Here is an 18,943-nt window from a genome sequence, read left to right as displayed (position 1 = left end):
TGAAAATAATGCAATTGCTGTAGTGAAAGTCACCCAATGCAAAATTCCAGATTTGGATGTGAATTTAAATATACTAATGTAAAATCAAGGATCCAAAATAGCAGGGCACCTGCCAGTGCTGCTGTTATGAAATATCTAGCTGCTAATGTCAAATGAATTTGATATATGTGTTTTGGGTTGGTTGTTTTTTGTTGGGTTTTTTTTTCTGTTGGATTACAGGTTTAAAATAAGGACATGCTTACTGCTTAAATTGCATTTTCTTGGAGACAACCTTGATATCAGGAATACATTCTGTTGCTCTCTCTGTGCATGGCTTGTGTGTAAGAAGGCAGAAAAGTCAGGAAGAGGCTGATGTTGGTAGTAATCTGAACTCAACTTTAGTACTCAAAATATTTTTTTAAATAATTACAGCAGTCAAAAGCAGCAAGGTAGTTCAAAGAGGTGGCATTGGCATCTTCGTGAAAGGAATTAATAAACTGCAAATGCCGTAAGTAAGAAGTAAGTCATAAAATAGATTTTAAACATTGGTAGTAGTACTTTAAATTTAATGGTCTTTCAGTTTTCAAGCCTGTAAAAATGCAGTGCCCGTATGTGAAAGATAAAGGATCCAAGGTGCAGACTCCTACTGAAATTTAGCTTTTGAGGACAGCTCAAACATACCTACAACTGGAGAAAATCTACTATTGTTTGCCTGTCATTATGAGAGAAGAGTGAAAGCCCTTTCTGTGCCTTTGGAATGTTTGCCTGTCATTATGAGAGAAGAGTGAAAGCCCTTTCTGTGCCTTTGGAATTGTCTTCTATCCCTACAAATCATACATACTTCAAAATTTCCAAAGGCAGCTCTGCAGATAAGGCAATTTAACAGCTGACAAGAAGAGAAGGAATGTCTACAGACTATGACAGAACTTTTTTTCATGTGTTGAATATAACATATTAACAGGCTGTGGCAAATCAATACAAGCAGATACATAAGATATGCTCAAAATATAAACCAAACATTTGAGGTTTCAGCAAGAACAGTTGACTTCAGTTTTGTTTCTATGTGGATAATTTCATTCCTTTTCTAACCGTTTTTGGAAGTCAAAATAAAGTAGGAAAAATGAAGAAATTACCTCCAAACTGGTGGAATGTGCAGAGAATCCAAATGGAAAAATACAAAGCGTTGCTTTAATTCTGCTGATCTTATGATGTTTCTTAGGCATTACTTGTTGCAAGAACAAATATATATTACACAAGCTACTTAAAACTTGTGCTGTTGCAGGTTAAGAGCTTAAGCCACATCTGCAAATGGATTTCCATTACTTAAGATCTGAAGGTATGCAATGAAGAAATAAAGAGATGAGATCACAACAGTCAGAATTAGAAACATCATGTATAGTTAAGGTTGCTTAATTTCCTCATTAAGCCCATTTTGAAGTTATTCATAACTTTGTGAGAGTTACTGTAAGGGTCCCAGAGCACTGGAGCAGGCTGCCCAGAGAGGTTGTGGAGTCTCCTTCTCTGAAGACTTTCCATCCCTGTCTGGATGCATTCCTGTGTGACCTGTGCTGGATTCTATGGTCCTGCTCTGGCAGGGGGCTTGGACTTGGAGATCTCCAGAGGTCCCTTCCAACCCCTAACATCCTGTGACCCTGGGAGTTACAGTCTGTTAGACTGATAATAGTAAAAGTGAGAGTTTCAGGAATAAAAACCAAAGCAAAACAGAGTAACATGGTGTTGAATGTGGATCTGATGTTAAAATTTTGATTCCTTCTTTATTTCTTTCTATTTTACTGGAAAAAGGGCATCAGCAGAGTTTGGAGAATTTGACCTTGAACTTGGCTATGGTTCTGGAATTAGACATGTTCTTTGACCCTTGGCAGGTACCTCAGAGATTCTCTTTAAAAATCATTGGGAACATAGTCGTGGATTTCACTAAATTATAAATGAAAACCACAATGTTTGAATCCTGATGAGTCCTCCATCAGCTGTGCATGTCACAAACAGTGGAGCACACTTTATTCCCCATCAGACTGGAAGCACAGATACGCCACAGGAAAGCATTATATGCTGTTTTCCTTAACCTAGTGGAAGGCAGGATGGAAATAAAAAGGCTGGAAATTGAGAAAGTAACAGCAGTTGTTCTTCCTAGTCTTTAAAATAAAAGTAAACTTTTTCTGGGCTTCCCAGTTCAGGAGGTACAGGGATCTGCTGGAGAGAGTCCAAGGGAGGGCTACAAGGGTGCTGAAGGGACTGGAGCACTGCCTGATGAGGAGAGGCTGAGAGCCCTGGGGGTGTTTAGTCTGGAGAGGAGAAGACTGAGAGGGGATCTGATCAATGTCTATCAATAGCTGAGGGCTGGGGGTCAGGAAGGAAGGGACAGGGACAGCCTCTGCTCACTTGTGCCCTGGGATAGGACAAGAGGCAATGGATGGAAACTACAGCACAGGAGGTTCCACCTCAACATGAGGAAGAACTTCTTTACTGTGAGGGTCCCAGGGCACTGGAAGAGGCTGCCCAGGGAGGTTGTGGAGTCTCCTTCTCTGGAGACTTTCAAGACTCACCTGGATGCATTCCTGCGTGATCTGCTATAGGTGATCCTGCTCTGGCAGGGGGGTTGGGCTGGAAGATCTTCACAGGTCCCTTCCAACCCCTGACACCCTGTGATCCATTGCAAAGGCAGTGTTGTCTCCTTGATTGAGGAGGGTTCTCATTGCTTTTGGCTACTAGGTGAGATGTGATGTGCACAGAATCAAGAGCATGTTTTCTAGTTTACCCTTTTCCACTTGTGATTGTGTTACGTTAGTGTAAACCTTTCTACTAACCAAAGCTACAGATACAGATTTAGCCTAGAGTTGTGTGATGGCATGTTTGTGTTATGTTCAGCTGATTCCTGGCTTCATTTTAGTGCACTGAAGACATGTTTTATAGTTTGCTGCAGAAAGGAGCTGCTGAGCTGATACAGGCAGGAGTTTCAGGTGTTAAGGAATAAGGGTTTTTTCCACTGAGCCCTTCTCTGATGGAGTTTATTTCATAGGAAAGATGCTTTTGTTGACTCAGGATAATTTGATTTGGTTTTTAGCCTTGCAGCAGAGTTACTCACTTACCTTTCTATATTTTTTTCTGTATCAAAAATGGAGCTGTACTTTCACCCACCATTTGTTTATCTTAATACCTCTTCAAGTAGCTTTTACACTCCTTGCGAAAGACTGATGAATAATTTCCATTACAAAAGGCAGTGGAGCTCCAGTCTGATGTGGGCATTTCAGAAGTCTATTGTGAAACAGTAATGAGAACCATTTGGTTTGTGAGAACAACTTTTATATGAGAACAATAAAGAATTTATTAAGAACAACTTGTTATTTCAGAAATTGATAGCTTGACATCTATGGACTTCCTGCCTTAATTTCCATGTCACACAGCATCATGATTTAAAAATTATTTGGAACTGGAGATGCAGGGAATGTGACTGGAAAGCCAGTGGTGGAGGAAAAAAAAAATGCACTAAGCCAGCTGGGTCATAATGTAGATGCTACTGTTGTGTTGTGACTGGAAATCTCTTGTGGCATCACCAGAATGTGATAAGGGAAATCCTGCAAATTCAGTTTACCTTTGGGCTCATTTCCAAAAAGTAAGGAAGAGATCAAGATCACAGAAACCATCCAGTTGGAAGAGACCTCCAAGCTCATCCAGTCCTACCCTCGACCCTGAAGAGTCAACACTAAACCATGTCCCTAAGCACCAGCTCCACACACTGTGCAAACACCTCCAGGGATGGGGACTCCAGCACTGCCCTGGGCAGACCATTCCAATGACCAAGAGCCCTCTCTGGGAAGAAATATTTCCTAGCATCCAGCCTGAACCTCCCCTGCTGCAGCTTGGAACCATTTCCTCTGTTCCTGTCCCTTGCCACCAAGGAGCAGAGGCTGTCCCCTCCTCACTCCAACCTCCCTTCAGGGAGCTGTAGAGAGCAATGAGGTCTCCCCTCAGCCTCCTCTTCTCCAGCCTGAACACCCCCAGCTCCCTCAGCCCCTCCTGGTAGCCCAGGGGCTCCAGGCCCTTCTCCAGCCTCATTGCCCTTCTCTGGGCACACTCCAGACCCTCAATGTCCTTCCTAGAGTGAGAGGTCTAGAACTGAACACAGCACTGGAGGTGTGGCCTCAGCAGTGCTGAGCACAGGAGGATGATCACCTCCTGTCCCTGCTGCCCACAGTGGTTCTGATCCAAGCCAGGATGCCTTTGGCTTTCTTGGCCACCTGGGCACTGCTGGCTCATATTTAATTGACTGTCAACCAGAACCCCCAGGTCCCTCTCTGAGTCACAGCTTTCCAACCACACATCCCCAAGCCCGTAGCTTGCCATGGGGTTGTTGGAACCCAGGTGGGTCACCTGGTGATGAACTTTCATGTCTGCTGAGCTTTATGTAAATAAATTGATCAATGGGCTTTAACGTTCCCTACAGTAGTAATGTAGCTTTAGCTTTGAGGCTGTTTAAGGGGCATTACAGACTGCCAATCCTGTTTATATCTGCTATAGAGTTGATGATTTGTTCATTAGGAATTTCAGAAAGATTTTGATTAAAATTCAGCCTGGAGTCAGGCTATCACAGTAGGGCCTCAGATGTGATTTAATAAATAATCTACCATCTCCAGTTTCTCCACTTTTTGCCTCATGAAATTAGAATATTTGCTGGCTCTGTCTGAATGCCTGCAAATTGGTCACCCAACTGTCATGACTGGTAGATGATGACAATGATATTTTAGGGTCCATCCTATTAAGAAAAAATTGTTTCTTGGGTTGATTTTCAAGGCATAGCTCCAAGCACAATTGAACAGATGGCAGTGAGGAACTAATTCTTGACTTTAGTAGAGCTGCAAATCATTGCCCACTCTCAAACCGTCTGCTTGTGGGGAAAGGGATTTTGAAGGAGTCTTGCATGTTACTGGGCTTTTTGTTGTTGTCTATTTTCTTATTATTTCAGGGTGTTTTGTTTTCTTTTTTACAAAAGTTGCTTGAGCAGTTCCCTCCTCACATGAATTGACTCGTCAAACTGCAAAGCAACTTTTTCACTCTCCATTCATCAGTTTGCATTGAGATGTCTCTGATCAGGATTCTTTTCCCTTTAATAACTGGCTTTTTACCCTGCTTATTCATGCATAATGATGGAATTACTAAGGCATCCTTTCCCTTTTCTCTGTTCTAAGTTCCCAAAGTAAGTGGATCAGGAACTTTATCAACCAGGAGCTGGGGGTCCTAGTGGATGGGAGGTTGACCATGAGCCAACAATGTGCTCTGGTGGACAAGAAGGGAAATGCCATTCTGGGATGGATTGGAAGGGCTGTGGTTAGTAGGTCAAGAGAGGTTCCCCTCTTATATGTCTTGGTGAGGCTGCATCTGGAATATTGTGTCCAGTTCTGGGCCCCTCAGTTCAAGACTCAGGGAACTGCATGAAAGAGTCCAGCACAGAGCCACAAAGATGATGAAGGGAGTGGAACATCTTCCTTATGAGGAGAGCCTGAGGGAGCTGAGGGCTCTGTAGCTTGGAGAGGAGGAGCCTGAGAGTGACCTCCTTCATGTTGATAAAGATGTGCAGGGTGAGTGCCCAGAGGCTGGAGCCAGGCTCTGCTGGGTGATGCCCAGTGACAGCACAAGGGGCAGTGGTGGAAGTTGAGGCATAGGAAGTTCCATGGAAACAGGAGGAAAAAGTTTTTCCCTGTGAGGGTGACAGAACTCTGGAAGAGGCTTCCCAGGGTGTTTGTGGAGTCTCCCTCTCTGGAGATATTCAAGACCTGCCTGGCTGTGTTCCTGTGTGACGTGCTCTAAGGTGCTCCTGCTCTGGCAGGGGGGTTGGACTGAATGTAGCTTTTGAGGTCCTTTCTGGCCCCTGACATGCTGTGATTTAAATGAAAGAACATTGTCTGAGGTTTTAACAGATTGGGTGTTTTCAGTAGCTTTGTAGGAATTTAAATTAAGCTCATATTAAAATACAGCGGTTTGTTGTTTGAAAAACTCTTACCTTGCTTCACTTTCTTGATCTTTTTATGCTTGGAACATCCTAAAAATGTTGGCTTCCCTCTAAGAACTTACAGAGATGAAGTGGTATTTCTATCAAAGACATAGTGGAATCGAGGCACTATCAGCAGGAGTGCAGATGACACCAAGCTGAGTGCTGCTGTTGATATACCAGAGGGACAGGATGGCATCCAGAGGGACCTGGACAAACAGGAGAGGTGGCCCAGGTGAATCTCATGAGGTTCAACAAGAGCAAGTGCAGGGTCCTGCAGCTGGGCTGGAACAATCCTCACTATCAATCCAGACTAGGGGATGAGGTGATAGAAAGCAGCCCTGTGGAGAAGGGCCATGAAAATGATCAGGGGGTTGGAGCACCTCTGCTTCAAGGACAGGCTGAGGGAGCTGGGGGTGTTCAGCCTGGAGATGAAAAGATACTGGTGAGACCTAATAAAGACCTTCCAGTATCTGAAAGGTCCCTACAGGAAGGATGGAGAGAGACTGTTTGCAAAGGCCTGCAATGAGAGGAGGAGGGAAAATTACTTCAAAGTAGAGAAGAGCAGCTTTAGATTGGATGTTAGGAACCAGTTCTGCACTATGAGGGTGGTGGAACACTGGAAGAGGTTGCCCAGGGAGGTGTTTGGGGCTCGATGCCTGGAGATACTGAAGGCGAGGCTGGACAGGGCTCTGGCCAACCTGATCTAGTTGAGGATGTCCCTGCTGACTGCGGAGGGGGTTGGATTGGATGTCCCTTTGGAGGTCCCTTCCAACCCAGACCATTCTATGATTCTATGATATATCTAAGCTGAATTTCCATTATTTAGAAACAACTGTTTGTTTTATATATATTTAGTATTGTGCTGCTTTTACACAATGTAGAGAAGCAAGAGACCTAAAAATTCCATATTTGTTGATCAGCTACATCACTGTCAATATGGTATAATAGGATGAAATTGATTTTTTTTTCTTAGCATTTTGCTTTTAAATTCCTAAGTAGCTAAGAAAAATGTTGTGTGTGAAAGAACTTTAAGGTTGTAAAGAACTACATGAACTTTAAGGCTCCTAAATCAGTAAATACCATAATTAATTCTGCTTGTGAAATCTCACTATTGGGTTTTTTTTTGGACTTACGGAGTTTTAAATTATGTGATCATCTTCTTTTACAAGAAGAACTTCAGTTCTCGAACAGTCTGAATGGCATTTGTGTAAAGAGAAGCTGCTGAAGTTCTGATGCTGAAGAACACCACTGAAGTTCTGTATTAGGGACAGAACTATTAAATGCTTTTTTCCTTGTTGTTGTTTCCTATGATACTAATCAGTAGAACAGCTGATATGGCATGAATAAACTGAACTGTTTTACCTTACTCAGAATAGAAGTGTTACTCTTCTCATTTTACAAATTAGGATCCAAGGACAGAGTAGTTACAATTACAGAGATCAATGAAGTGCAAGTTATCTGACTTTAAATTACTCAGGCCTAATTTTTCCAATATATTTAGCATTCCTCTATTCAAATCCACTTCTTACAGACTTGGATTTTGATTCTAAGTAGCTGGTGTTTCTGCAGGTCGTGCACTCAGATCTCACACCCAAGCCCTGGGACCTCAAATGAAGCCCTGGGAAACGAGGCATACACAGTCAAGTCAGTGACAGCTACTTCAGATGGCATTTCACAACTTATGTATCATCGCATAATATCTCCAGGGTAGTGTCAGAGATGGAATCCAGCTTTCCCAGATAGCGTGGCAGCTGCCTTAGCTGCAGGGTTTTTTATATCTTCCATTCCTTGCTGTAGTCCTCTCACCTTGTGCCGCAGAGCTTCAACAGGCAAGTCTCTCTCTCACTGATGGATCCTGAGCAGAGTGGAAGGGGCATCACAATGCTTGTATCATAATTGTAAAGATGGTGTCATGAACATCATTGCACAATGACAGCACAAGGGGCAATGGTGGAAGCTGAGACATAGGAAGTTCCAAGGAAACATGAGGAAAAATGTTTTCCCTGTGAGGGTGACAGAACACTGGAACAGGCTGCCCAGGGGAGTTGCGGAGTCTCCCTCTCTGGAGATATTCCAAACCTGCCTGGATGTGTTCCTGTGTGATGTGCTCTAGGTGACCCTGCTCTGGCAGTGGGGTTGGACTGGATGAGCTTTGGAGGTCCCTTCTGGCCCCCTAATATTCTCTGGTTCTGTGAATTGCCCTTTCTTAGTAAGGTGCAGCGTAGCAGGAGGGCGAAGGGGGCAGAAATACAACAGCTACCTGTTTCCTACCACGCCACGTAAAAGGATCATGGATGTTGCATAAGGTTGCAGTAACAGGGAAGGGAAGGTCAGTGTCAAGCATTTAAGTGCTTCTCCCATCTTCTCACAGAAAATGTGTGCCTGAGGTTAAAACCAGGGCTGCTACAAATGTGGACAGACTGTTCTGGGGCTAGGTGGTAGATTATTCCCAAGCTATCATACTGGAGCTATATATACCATGGTTGTGAGTGGAAAAAAACTTAATGTTTATGGTGATGGTGGGACCTGCTCTAATTACAGTTCCATTCAAGCTATTACCATCATGATGGTTTCATTAGTGCTGCATATGTCTGAGAATCTTGAACTGTTAAATTGAACAATCTTGAATTGTTAAATTGAAATGTTGTTGCTGGGCAAAGCTGCAGGTGTTTGCATTAGCAGAGGTCCGAAGTTAGATATAGATTTTCTAATCCTGGGGTTGCCTACAGATAATTACTTCTTTTGTGGTGGAAACATCCTAGGAAATCTACAGGGAGGCAGAGCTGTGTTGGAACCAGTCTGACAACTTTGATGATATACAAGCTAGGCCTGAACGTTGTCGAAAACTAAACAGATCTTGCTCACTTACATTTGCATGCCACACTAGCTGCAGTGTGCCAGCCACTGGAATCTAATGGATTTGATCTGACAACTGAAAAAAATTACAGAGGAGAAAAGGTTTGAAAGAAAAAGGAAAAAAAAAAAAACCCTCTCTGGTTTGGTGTTCTGAAGAAAAGGATCAAATACTTCTGCCTTTATGGAAGATTCAAGAGCATGTAATTTACATCCCTAGTGATATGCCTTTGATCTTTTTGTGTTTTGGAGGATCTGAAATGTCATTCCTATGTTTGTAAATTGGGAATATTTAAGACAGAAATAAATTTAACCACCACTGTACAGATCACTTTTCAATAGCTACCAGGTAGAAGTGCTGTTTGAGACGCTGCTGATGGCTTGTTGTTTGATGTGCATTTACAGTGTCCATCTATGGGATTTGGTTTTATGATAAGGAAGAATGCCAAAGAATTGCAGAGCTCATGAAAAAGTAAGTGCTGGCTACACAAGGCTGTTGTGCTTCTCTGAACACGGGTATTTCTCTACATACCTACACACCACATTACTCAGCTGGTCGGACTTGCCTGCTTTAAGCTGGTATTTATAGACGTGGTTGCAGGTAAAGTTATCATGCCTCTATTTCCTGTCATCAGAAAAAAAGCCCTACTGAATTGCAATACTTTTTCCTGATTTGCTGTGTAACTTTCCAGCGACATCAGAGTATAATGGTTCATCTGATTTGTTTACTGATGACTCAGAGATCTGTTTTGAAGAATTGTATTCTTTGGGGTTTTAATATAAAATTCAGTTTGGGGAGATTTTCCTTTTTAATGTTGCTGTTGCCTTTTTTTTTGCCTTACATCAGTGTATGTGCAGGCTACCATGAAAGCAATCTAGAATAATACCATTTCTGTCATTTTTATCCTGTTTCTGCAGTATGGCTGAATTCCTTGCTTCCTCATTTCTTAGCAATAGATACAAAATTCGCTTTGTTTTTCAAGTATAAAGCAAGACTTTAATTAGTTTGGAATTAATTTCTTTTAGGTACACAGTAATATTGTTTTCTCTACGTTACACAATTTTGCAGTCAAGTCAGAGATTAAAATTTCAAGCAGACCTGTATTCTCAGCTGTATTTCGATGTAACAGTATCATGGGTAGTTTATTTGCTGCCTTCCTTCACATGTCCAGGATGGACAGGGCTCATTCTTCTGCTCTGCTCTCTGCTTGGCTTCTTTGCAATGATCCACTATGTTCTGCAGATTTTCTCCTTTGTTTGGAGGAGGAAGGAGCTGAAGTCTTACTGAGTTCATCAACATATTCAATCCAGTTTTTTTAGAGCTATAATGTTGTCCTGGGCAAAAGGACGAAGAAGATATTTTACCCCTTACCAAGGAGTGAAATAAAAAAGCTCCACACTGGATTGGCAGTTTAGTCAGCCTGATGTAGTGTGAGGTGTCCCTGCCCATGGCAGGGGGTTGGAACTGGGTGATCCTTGTGGTGCCTTCCAACCCTGACAATTCCATGATTCTGGGATTCGAAATGGAAATTCTATTTACAAATATATACAAAACATATATTCAGGTAGAAGGACTCCATTCACAAACTAGGCTCAGTCCTTCACCTGGGCCTACCAGGCCAGAACCTTCCAGAGCCTTCTGACAACCTCCACCCCCTCAGCAGCCCAGGAGCAGCCACACTGCCCCCCCCCCGTCCCCCCCCCAACACTAGACCCAGGCCTGCTGCAGGCTTCCCCAGGCCCTGTGGTGTGGCAGGAAATTCCCTGCCAGCCAAGGCCAGCAGAAAACTTCTCCCCCACAAACCGTAAGATAAGCACACATGTCCTGAGATGGAGAGCAGAGAGAGAAATTGGCTGTACACCCCCTTAGATAGAGAGATACAGGAAAACAAAATAGAATAACAGATTATAATATCCTGGGATGAACTGTCACAGTATCACAGTGTCACAGCATATCAGAGGTTGTGTGTGGGTGTGAGCTGAAATTCCCCCCCCCTACCGACAATAACCAGGCTAGCTCAGTCTGGAAGCAAATGAAAAGCTGTATTTACAAGCAGAGTCTAAAATCTACAATGAAATGCAATGAATATGTACAAATATACAAAATTCACAACATTCACAAATATATACAATCAACAGAAAAAGCACAATCGATCTCCCTTTGCTTCCCCCCAAGGGGACCCTCCCAAAGGGGCCTCCCTCTCCCAGGAGCTTCCCCCCCAGACCCCCCTGGACAGAGAAGCAGAGTTAGTTAAGCAGAAAGTTGTTAACTTAGCTGCCAAGGTCAGTACGTGTTATCTTCAGCCAGAAGAGAAGAAGAAACAGCAGCCAGACAGCCCAACAACTGCCCCCACTGCCGAACGCAGAAGTGCAATGCCTACTTTGTTTTGGGTAATAGTTCTTAAACATTTCTATCTATCCAATGGAAGTGTTTAGAACAATCGTTATTTTGCTTTCTTACACCCAATAGTGACTTATTTACATTCTTTCACTTTCTCTGTTCTGAATTTTGCAAGGAAAAATTAAAAAGACAGTTTCAAACCATCACAGTCCACCCCTTCTAAACAATTCCATTGGCTGCTACTATCATTTATCTAATCTAAAATAATATCTACAACAATAGGTGAATAAAGACCATAGTCCATTCCGGCTATCTCAGATGTAGATGATTCAAAAGAGTCAAATCACAGGAAAAACAGCAAACAGCTTGTTTCCTCACAGATGGAGCGAAGAAAGGAACAGGGACTCTCAGGTGACTCAGGGCTCTCAGGGTTCGTGCACCGTAGATCTCATGAACTCTCCTCTTGGGCGCGATGCTGTATCTGTGCAACACTCTGAATTTAACCTCTCTCAGCCAAAGTTAGATTTCTTTGTGGAATACACTGAATTTCACCATTTTCTTGCATCACCCAATAGGTGTGACCAGGACCTTCAGCAGAAACCACCCCTCGGACAGGTTTGGCCTCTCCTGAGGGAGAAAATACCCAAACAGTTTTGCCTAACAGATTCTTTTCTCTGATAACAGGAACTCTATCACCTTCTTCCTTTCGCAACAAATCTGACTGGGCAGGTCCAGCTCGATTCACTGAACCTCTACTATTCACCAACCAGGTTGCTTGTGCTAAATGTTTCTCCCAGTTTTTCAAAGATCCACCCCCCATGGCTTTGAGAGTGGTTTTCAGCAAACCGTTGTAGCGTTCGATCTTCCCTGCAGCTGGTGCATAGTAGGGAATGTGGAATATCCACTCGATGCCGTGCTCTTTGGCCCAGTTTTTTACAAGATTGTTCTTGAAATGAGTTCCGTTGTCTGACTCAATCCTCTCTGGAGTTCCGTGTCTCCACAGGATTTGTCTTTCCAGACCAAGAATGGTGTTACGTGCAGTTGCATGAGGAACTGGATAAGTTTCCAGCCATCCAGTGCTTGCCTCTACCATAGTCAGCACATACTGCTTACCAGATCGAGAACGAGGTAGAGTGATGTAGTCAATCTGCCAGGCTTCACCATACTTGTACTTGGACCATCGGTCACCGTACCACAAGGGCTTGATCCGCTTTGCCTGCTTAATAGCAGCACAAATGTCACAGTCATGGATGACTTGTGTGATAGCATCCATGGAAATGTCAATGGATCTGTCACGAGCCCATCGGTAGGTTGCATCTCTGCCTTGATGTCCTGACGAGTCATGGGCCCACCGAGCTAAGAACAGCTCATCTCGGTGTTTCCAGTCAAGATCAGGATCAGGATCAGAGTTTGTGTCCACCTGGGAAACTCTTGCAGCTAGATCTGCCTGATGGTTGTGTTGTTGTTCCTCTGTAGCTTTGCTCTTAGGAATGTGAGCATCGATGTGTCTCACTTTCACTGGGATTCTCTCAATGGGAGCAGCAATGTCTTGCCACAGATCTGCAGCCCAGATTGGCTTTCCTTTCCTCTGCCAGCCATTCTTTTTCCAGTCTTTCAGCCAACCCCACAAGGCATTGGCTACCATCCATGAGTCAGTGTAGAGATAAAGCTTTGGCCATCTCTCACGTTCAGCTACGTTAAGAGCTAGCTGGACAGCTTTTACCTCTGCAAATTGACTGGATTCTCCTTCTCCATCTCTCGCTTCTGCAACTCTGCGCGTTGGACTCCACACTGCAGATTTCCATCTCCGCTTGTTCCCAACAAGACGACAGGAACCGTCTGTGAACAAAGCATATCTCTTTTCATCATCAGACAGATCACTGTAAGGAGGAGCTTCCTCTGCACGAGCTACTCTCTCCTCTGGAGGTTTAGCACAGCTTGTGCCTTCTGGCCAGTTTGTGATCACCTCCACCAAACCAGGCCTTTCGAGATTTCCCATTCGAGCTCTCTGTGTTATCAGAGCCATCCACTTAGACCAGGTAGCATCTGTTGCATGATGTGGTGAAGAACCTTTGCCTTTGAACATCCAATTCAGAACTGGCAATCTAGGAGCTAGAAGAAGTTGTGACTCAGTTCCAATCACTTCAGAAGCAGCTTTCACTCCTTCATAAGCAGCTAAAATCTCTTTCTCTGTTGGAGTGTAGTTTGCCTCTGAGCCTCTGTAGCCACGACCCCAGAAACCAAGAGGACGTCCTCGTGTCTCCCCTGGAGCTCTTTGCCATAAGCACCAGGTTGGACCATTGTCACTCGCGGCCGTGTACAGAATGTTCTTAATGTCTGGACCAGTTCGGACAGGTCCCAGACCCATCGCTTGGACTACCTCTCGCTTGATCTGGTCAAAGGCTGCTTGTTGCTCAGGACCCCATTGGAAACTGTTTCGAGTCACATCATAGAGAGGTTTCACAGTCTGACTGTATCCAGGAATGTGCAGTCTCCAAAATCCCACTATGCCTAAGAAACGCAGAGTTTCTTTCTTGTTGATGGGATTTGCCATGGTGGAGACTCTGTTTATCACATCCATTGGGATGTGACGGCGACCATCTTGCCACCGCACTCCCAGAAACTGGATTTCTCTGGCAGGTCCTTTCACCTTGTCTCGCTTGATAGCGAAACCAGCTTGCAAGAGAATGTCAAGGATTTTGTTACCTTTCTCGAAGACTTCTTCAGCAGTCTCACCCCAGACGATGATGTCATCGATGAACTGAATGTGTTCTGGAGCTCCACCTTTCTCCAAAGCATCATGGATCACTGCATGGCAGATGGTTGAACTGTGAATCCACCCCTGGGGCAAACGATTGAATGTGTACTGAATGCCTCTCCAGGTGAAAGCAAACTGAGGCCTGCATTCCTCTGCTATGGGAATAGAGAAGAAAGCATTAGCAATGTCTATGGTAGCATACCATTTGGCCTGCTTGGATTCCAGCTCATATTGGAGTTCCATCATGTCTGGTACAGCTGCACTCATGGGTGGAGTTACTTCATTCAAGGCACGGAAATCAACTGTCAGACGCCACTCTCCATTCTGCTTTCTCACAGGCCAGATTGGACTGTTGAAAGGTGAATGAGTTTTGCTGATGACTTTCTGACTCTCCAACTGACAAATCAAGTTTTGAATGGGCACCAAAGAGTCACGGTTGGTTCTGTATTGTCTGTGATGCACAGTTTGAGAAGCAACCGGCAGCTTTACATCCTCTATCTCATGTTGTCCAACAACTGCAGATTCATCTGAAAGCTCAGGTCTAATGGACAACTTCAATTTTCCTCCATCAATTTCTACAGTTGCTATTCCAAAAGCCCATTTGTAACCCTTAGGGTCTTTAAAACGCCCTTCTCTCAGAAAGTCAATTCCCAAAATACAAGGTGCATTAGGACCTGTTACAATAGTATGTTTCTTCCACTGCTTCCCAGTTAAACTTATATCAACTTCTATCTTAAACAACTCTTGAGATCCACCAGTGACTCCCTGAATGGTTATAGATTCTCCCCCTTGATAATTTGATGGTATTATGGTGCACTGAGCTCCTGTGTCAACCAAGGCCCTGTACTTCTGAAATTTTGAAGTGCCAGGCCACTGGATGTACACATCCCAATAGATTCTGTTATCTCCATTATCCCTTACCTCCCCCTGGCGGAAGGCAGGGCACCCCTAGTTGTGGGGATTACCTCCACATGTACAGCTGGCACAACGTCCAGCACCAGAATTAGGATCACTGTTGGAGCTATCAGAGTTGTTCTGGGAAACTGAGGAAGCGACAGCTACCCTCCTGGTATTGCTACCTCGGGATCTGCCCCTCTGCAGCTCCCGTAACCTCTTGAAAAGATCAGAAGTTGGTTGACCATCCCATCTGTTCATGTTCTCACCAAACTGATCACGCAGAGTTATCCAGATACTGCCACGTGATTGCCTCTGCTGTCTGTTTTGGTTTGACCTATTCTGGAATGGCCTTCTTGGAGCACGTCTGTTTCTGACAGCTGAAACTTGTATCCATCTGGAGGAAGAGGAATTAGAATCATCCCCCTTCATCAAGTTGGATATGGAGGTTTTAAGTTCCTCCTTCAGCTCTTTCATGCAATTCTCCATCTTTCCAGACAGAGTTTCAATGGCTGAAACCAAAGAAGTACGTGCAAGACTATCCTCCAACTGCCTCATTTGGTCAGTGAAATGGCCAACAGTGGGAGGCACTCCACCATAATTTCTTGCCACAATCCTGCTTGCCAGAATAGTGGCATAATTAGGAGGAGCAAGCTTAATGAGCTTTTTGGCAAGGCCTGTTCCAACAGGAATTTCATCAGGATTCAGGGTCTTATGATCTCCATACATTACTTCTCTCACAGCAAACTCTCTCAGACGCTTGATTCCCTCAGCTATTGTGGTCCAAGGCTTAGGGTTCCATGGTAAATCATCTCTGCTGGGGTACCTCAGCGAGACTGCCAGTAGGAGGCGTGCCCACAGAGAAACTTTACCAATGCACTTGCCTAGATGCCTGTCTATGCCTGTATCCTTTGAGAGCATCCCCAACTGAGAGGCCGACTTGTCGCCTACCACCAATGCTGGGGCTCCCATATCAAAACACCTGGCTAGCCAAGACAGGACTGGCTCATTATCTCCTCTGATGTAATCCTTCCTCACATGTCTAATTTCCTGTCTGGGTGCATTAGCTGACTGTATCTCATCCTCATCATCATCATCATCCTGAGGTTGCTGTCCCCATAATCCTATTTTAATCCTCCGTTGAATTTCTTTGAGTTCAGAGGCACTACCAGGAGTTGCTAATCTACCAGGGTCTACATCCTGACCTACATCTCCATCATCCATGTGGGGTCTCAAGAGGTCTACCAGAGTTTTAAGGCTAACCCTCTCTTCCTCATCAGAAGGATCTTTCTTAACAGAGGGACCCTGAGTAGAAGGACCCTCATCTCCATCTGCACCATCTCCTGCAGCATCTGCATCTCCTTTACGCTTTCTGGTTACAGTGGCCACCAAATTTACTGGCTTGGTTTTCACATTCACAGCAGAGTTGGAAGAGCAAGTAGCCTTATGTCTTTCTTGACACAGTGCTATCAGTAGCCATATGATTATTCCAAGAAGCAACAAAATTAAGGCAAGCACAAGATATCTAGGGTACCACTGGTTCCAAGGACCCTCTGTAGTTGTAAGAGGAGTAACAAACTCAAATGTGTCTGCTAGCACATCCATAGTTGAGTTACCATAGCTTCTTAGCCCAATAAGACCACAACAGAATTCACCAACATTCAGTAACTTGTTCTTAACCCAAAGAAATGACTTATATGCCACATATCTCACAATCTTGTCTATCATGCAAGAAATGGCCCATCTGTAAACAATCACACTGATAATAGATGAAATAGAATGACTCAGAATCCAAAACAGCTTCATTTTGCTTCCTAATCTGAGCAGAAATAAATCAAACAAGCAATCGAGCCCCACGTTGGGCGCCAAAAATAAAAAGTGTGTCGGTGTGAGCTGAAATTCCCCCCCCCACCGACAATAACCAGGCTAGCTCAGTCTGGAAGCAAATGAAAAGCTGTATTTACAAGCAGAGTCTAAAATCTACAATGAAATGCAATGAATATGTACAAATATACAAAATTCACAACATTCACAAATATATACAATCAACAGAAAAAGCACAATCGATCTCCCTTTGCTTCCCCCCAAGGGGACCCTCCCAAAGGGGCCTCCCTCTCCCAGGAGCTTCCCCCCCAGACCCCCCTGGACAGAGAAGCAGAGTTAGTTAAGCAGAAAGTTGTTAACTTAGCTGCCAAGGTCAGTAGTGTTATCTTCAGCCAGAAGAGAAGAAGAAACAGCAGCCAGACAGCCCAGCAACTGCCCCCACTGCCGAACGCAGAGTGTGCAGAGTGCCTACTTTGTTTTGGGTAATAGTTCTTAAACATTTCTATCTATCCAATGGAAGTGTTTAGAACAATCGTTATTTTGCTTTTCTTACACCCAATAGTGACTTATTTACATTCTTTCACTTTCTCTGTTCTGAATTTTGCAAGGAAAAATTAAAAAGACAGTTTCAAACCATCACAGGTTGGAAGGGACCTCCAGAGATCATCAGGTCCAACCCCCCTGCCAGAGCAGGATCACCCAGGGTAGTCTGCACAGGAATGCATCCAGGTGGGGTTGGAAAGTCTCCAGAGAAGGAGACTCCACAACCTCTCTGGGCAGCCTGCTCCAGGGCTCTGTCACCCTCACTGTAAAGAAGTTTCTCCTCATGTTGAGGTGAATCTTCTATGTTCTAGTTTGAACCCATTGGTCCTTGTCTTATCACTGTGTACCACAGAAAAGAGCCTGGCCCCCTCCACTTGACACCCACCCCTCAGCTATTGATAGACATTGATCAGATCCCCTCTCAGCCTTCTCTTCTCCAGACTAAACAGCCCCAGGACTCTCAGTCTCTCTTCCCAGGGGAGATGCTCAAATCCCCTAAGCATCCTCATGGCTCTCTGCTGGACTCTCTCCAGCAGGTCTCTGTCTCTCTTGAACTGGGGAGCCCAGAACTGGACACAGTATTCCAGGTGTGGTCTCACCAGGGCAGAGTAGAGAGGTAGAAGAACCTCCCCAGCCCTGCTGGACACCTTTCTTGCTGCACCCCAGGATCCCATTGACTCTCTTGGCCACAAGGGCACATTGCTGTCCCATGCAGAACTTGCTGTCCACCAGCACTCCAAGGTCTTTCTCTGTGGAGCTGCTTTCCAGCAGCGCAGCCTCTAACCTGTCCTGGTGCCTGTTGTTAATTCTTCCCAGATGCAGGACCTTGCACTTTGTCCTTACTAAACTCCATGAGGTTTGCCTGCACCCAGCTCTCCAGCCTCCAGGTCACGTTGGATGGCTGCACAGCCTAAGGGGTGTCAGCCAACCCCCCCAGTTTTGTGTCATCAGGAACTTGCTGAGGGTACTCTCAATCCCCTCAGCTAAGTTGTTGATAAAGATACTGAACAAAACTGGACCCAGTACTGATCCCTGGGGGACACCACAGGCCTTCAAGGTGGCTCTGTGCCACTGATGATGACCCTCTGACCTCTGCTGTCGAGCTGTCCATCTCCCTGGAACTCCCTAGCCTCTGGAAGACTTTTCTTTATGGTTATACCAATTAACTCTTGATTGCCCTTAACCTACAACAAATGTGGAGGGTGTAGCAAAGGAGCCCAAGAGGAAGAGCTGGAAATTGGCCGTTCGGGTTGGCTGTGGTACCTAGTGTTGGACTGTTGGACATTGTGTCACAGTGCTTTGGAGAGGCAGGAGGAGGGGATGACATAGAGCCAGGTCTTTGTTACCCTGAGGAAAGCCATGGGAGGTGAACACAGTCAAGCTGGCAGCATTAGGTCCTAACAGACTGCAATGCAAAGGCACTGTCAGACGTGTGAATCTCTCCTTTTCACATCATCTGTCCCACTCTTAACAGCTTCTGTAGCCAGAAGCATGCTGAGGAAGTGACATCAATTTTGATTGCCAAGGAGGCCAATTATGTGCCCTACAGTACAAATCCAAATAAAGCTCGTCCTCTTAGATTTCAATCCATGGCAAAATGCTTCAACTCTTCTGTCACTATGTTCCAGGTAGGATTTGTTGTGAAATGCTGAATGGGAAGGTAGTCAGGTTTCCTCTTAATAAAGTAATACCTGTTGCTTTTTGCTTTGCAGTGATAAAACATTGTGAAACACAGACTGTGACA

The 18,943-nt window shown here is 44.5% G+C and overlaps 1 protein-coding gene across 1 annotated transcript in view; it reads left to right on the top strand.

Moving 5' to 3' along the window:
- Positions 1-18,943, top strand: part of DCP1B (decapping mRNA 1B) — a 51,860-nt gene that overhangs the window by 17,356 nt on the left and 15,561 nt on the right. The window contains exon 4 of the mRNA XM_054386506.1: positions 9,245-9,311. Within this exon, the coding sequence (XP_054242481.1) occupies positions 9,245-9,311 (67 nt within the window). The remainder of the gene's footprint in view (positions 1-9,244; positions 9,312-18,943) is intronic.

Source organism: Indicator indicator, chromosome 14 (assembly GCF_027791375.1).
Source record: "Indicator indicator isolate 239-I01 chromosome 14, UM_Iind_1.1, whole genome shotgun sequence".
Classification (NCBI taxonomy): Eukaryota; Metazoa; Chordata; class Aves; order Piciformes; family Indicatoridae; genus Indicator; species Indicator indicator.
The sequence above is the reverse complement of the archived record's forward strand: the minus strand, read 5'-3'. Positions and strand labels throughout refer to the sequence as shown.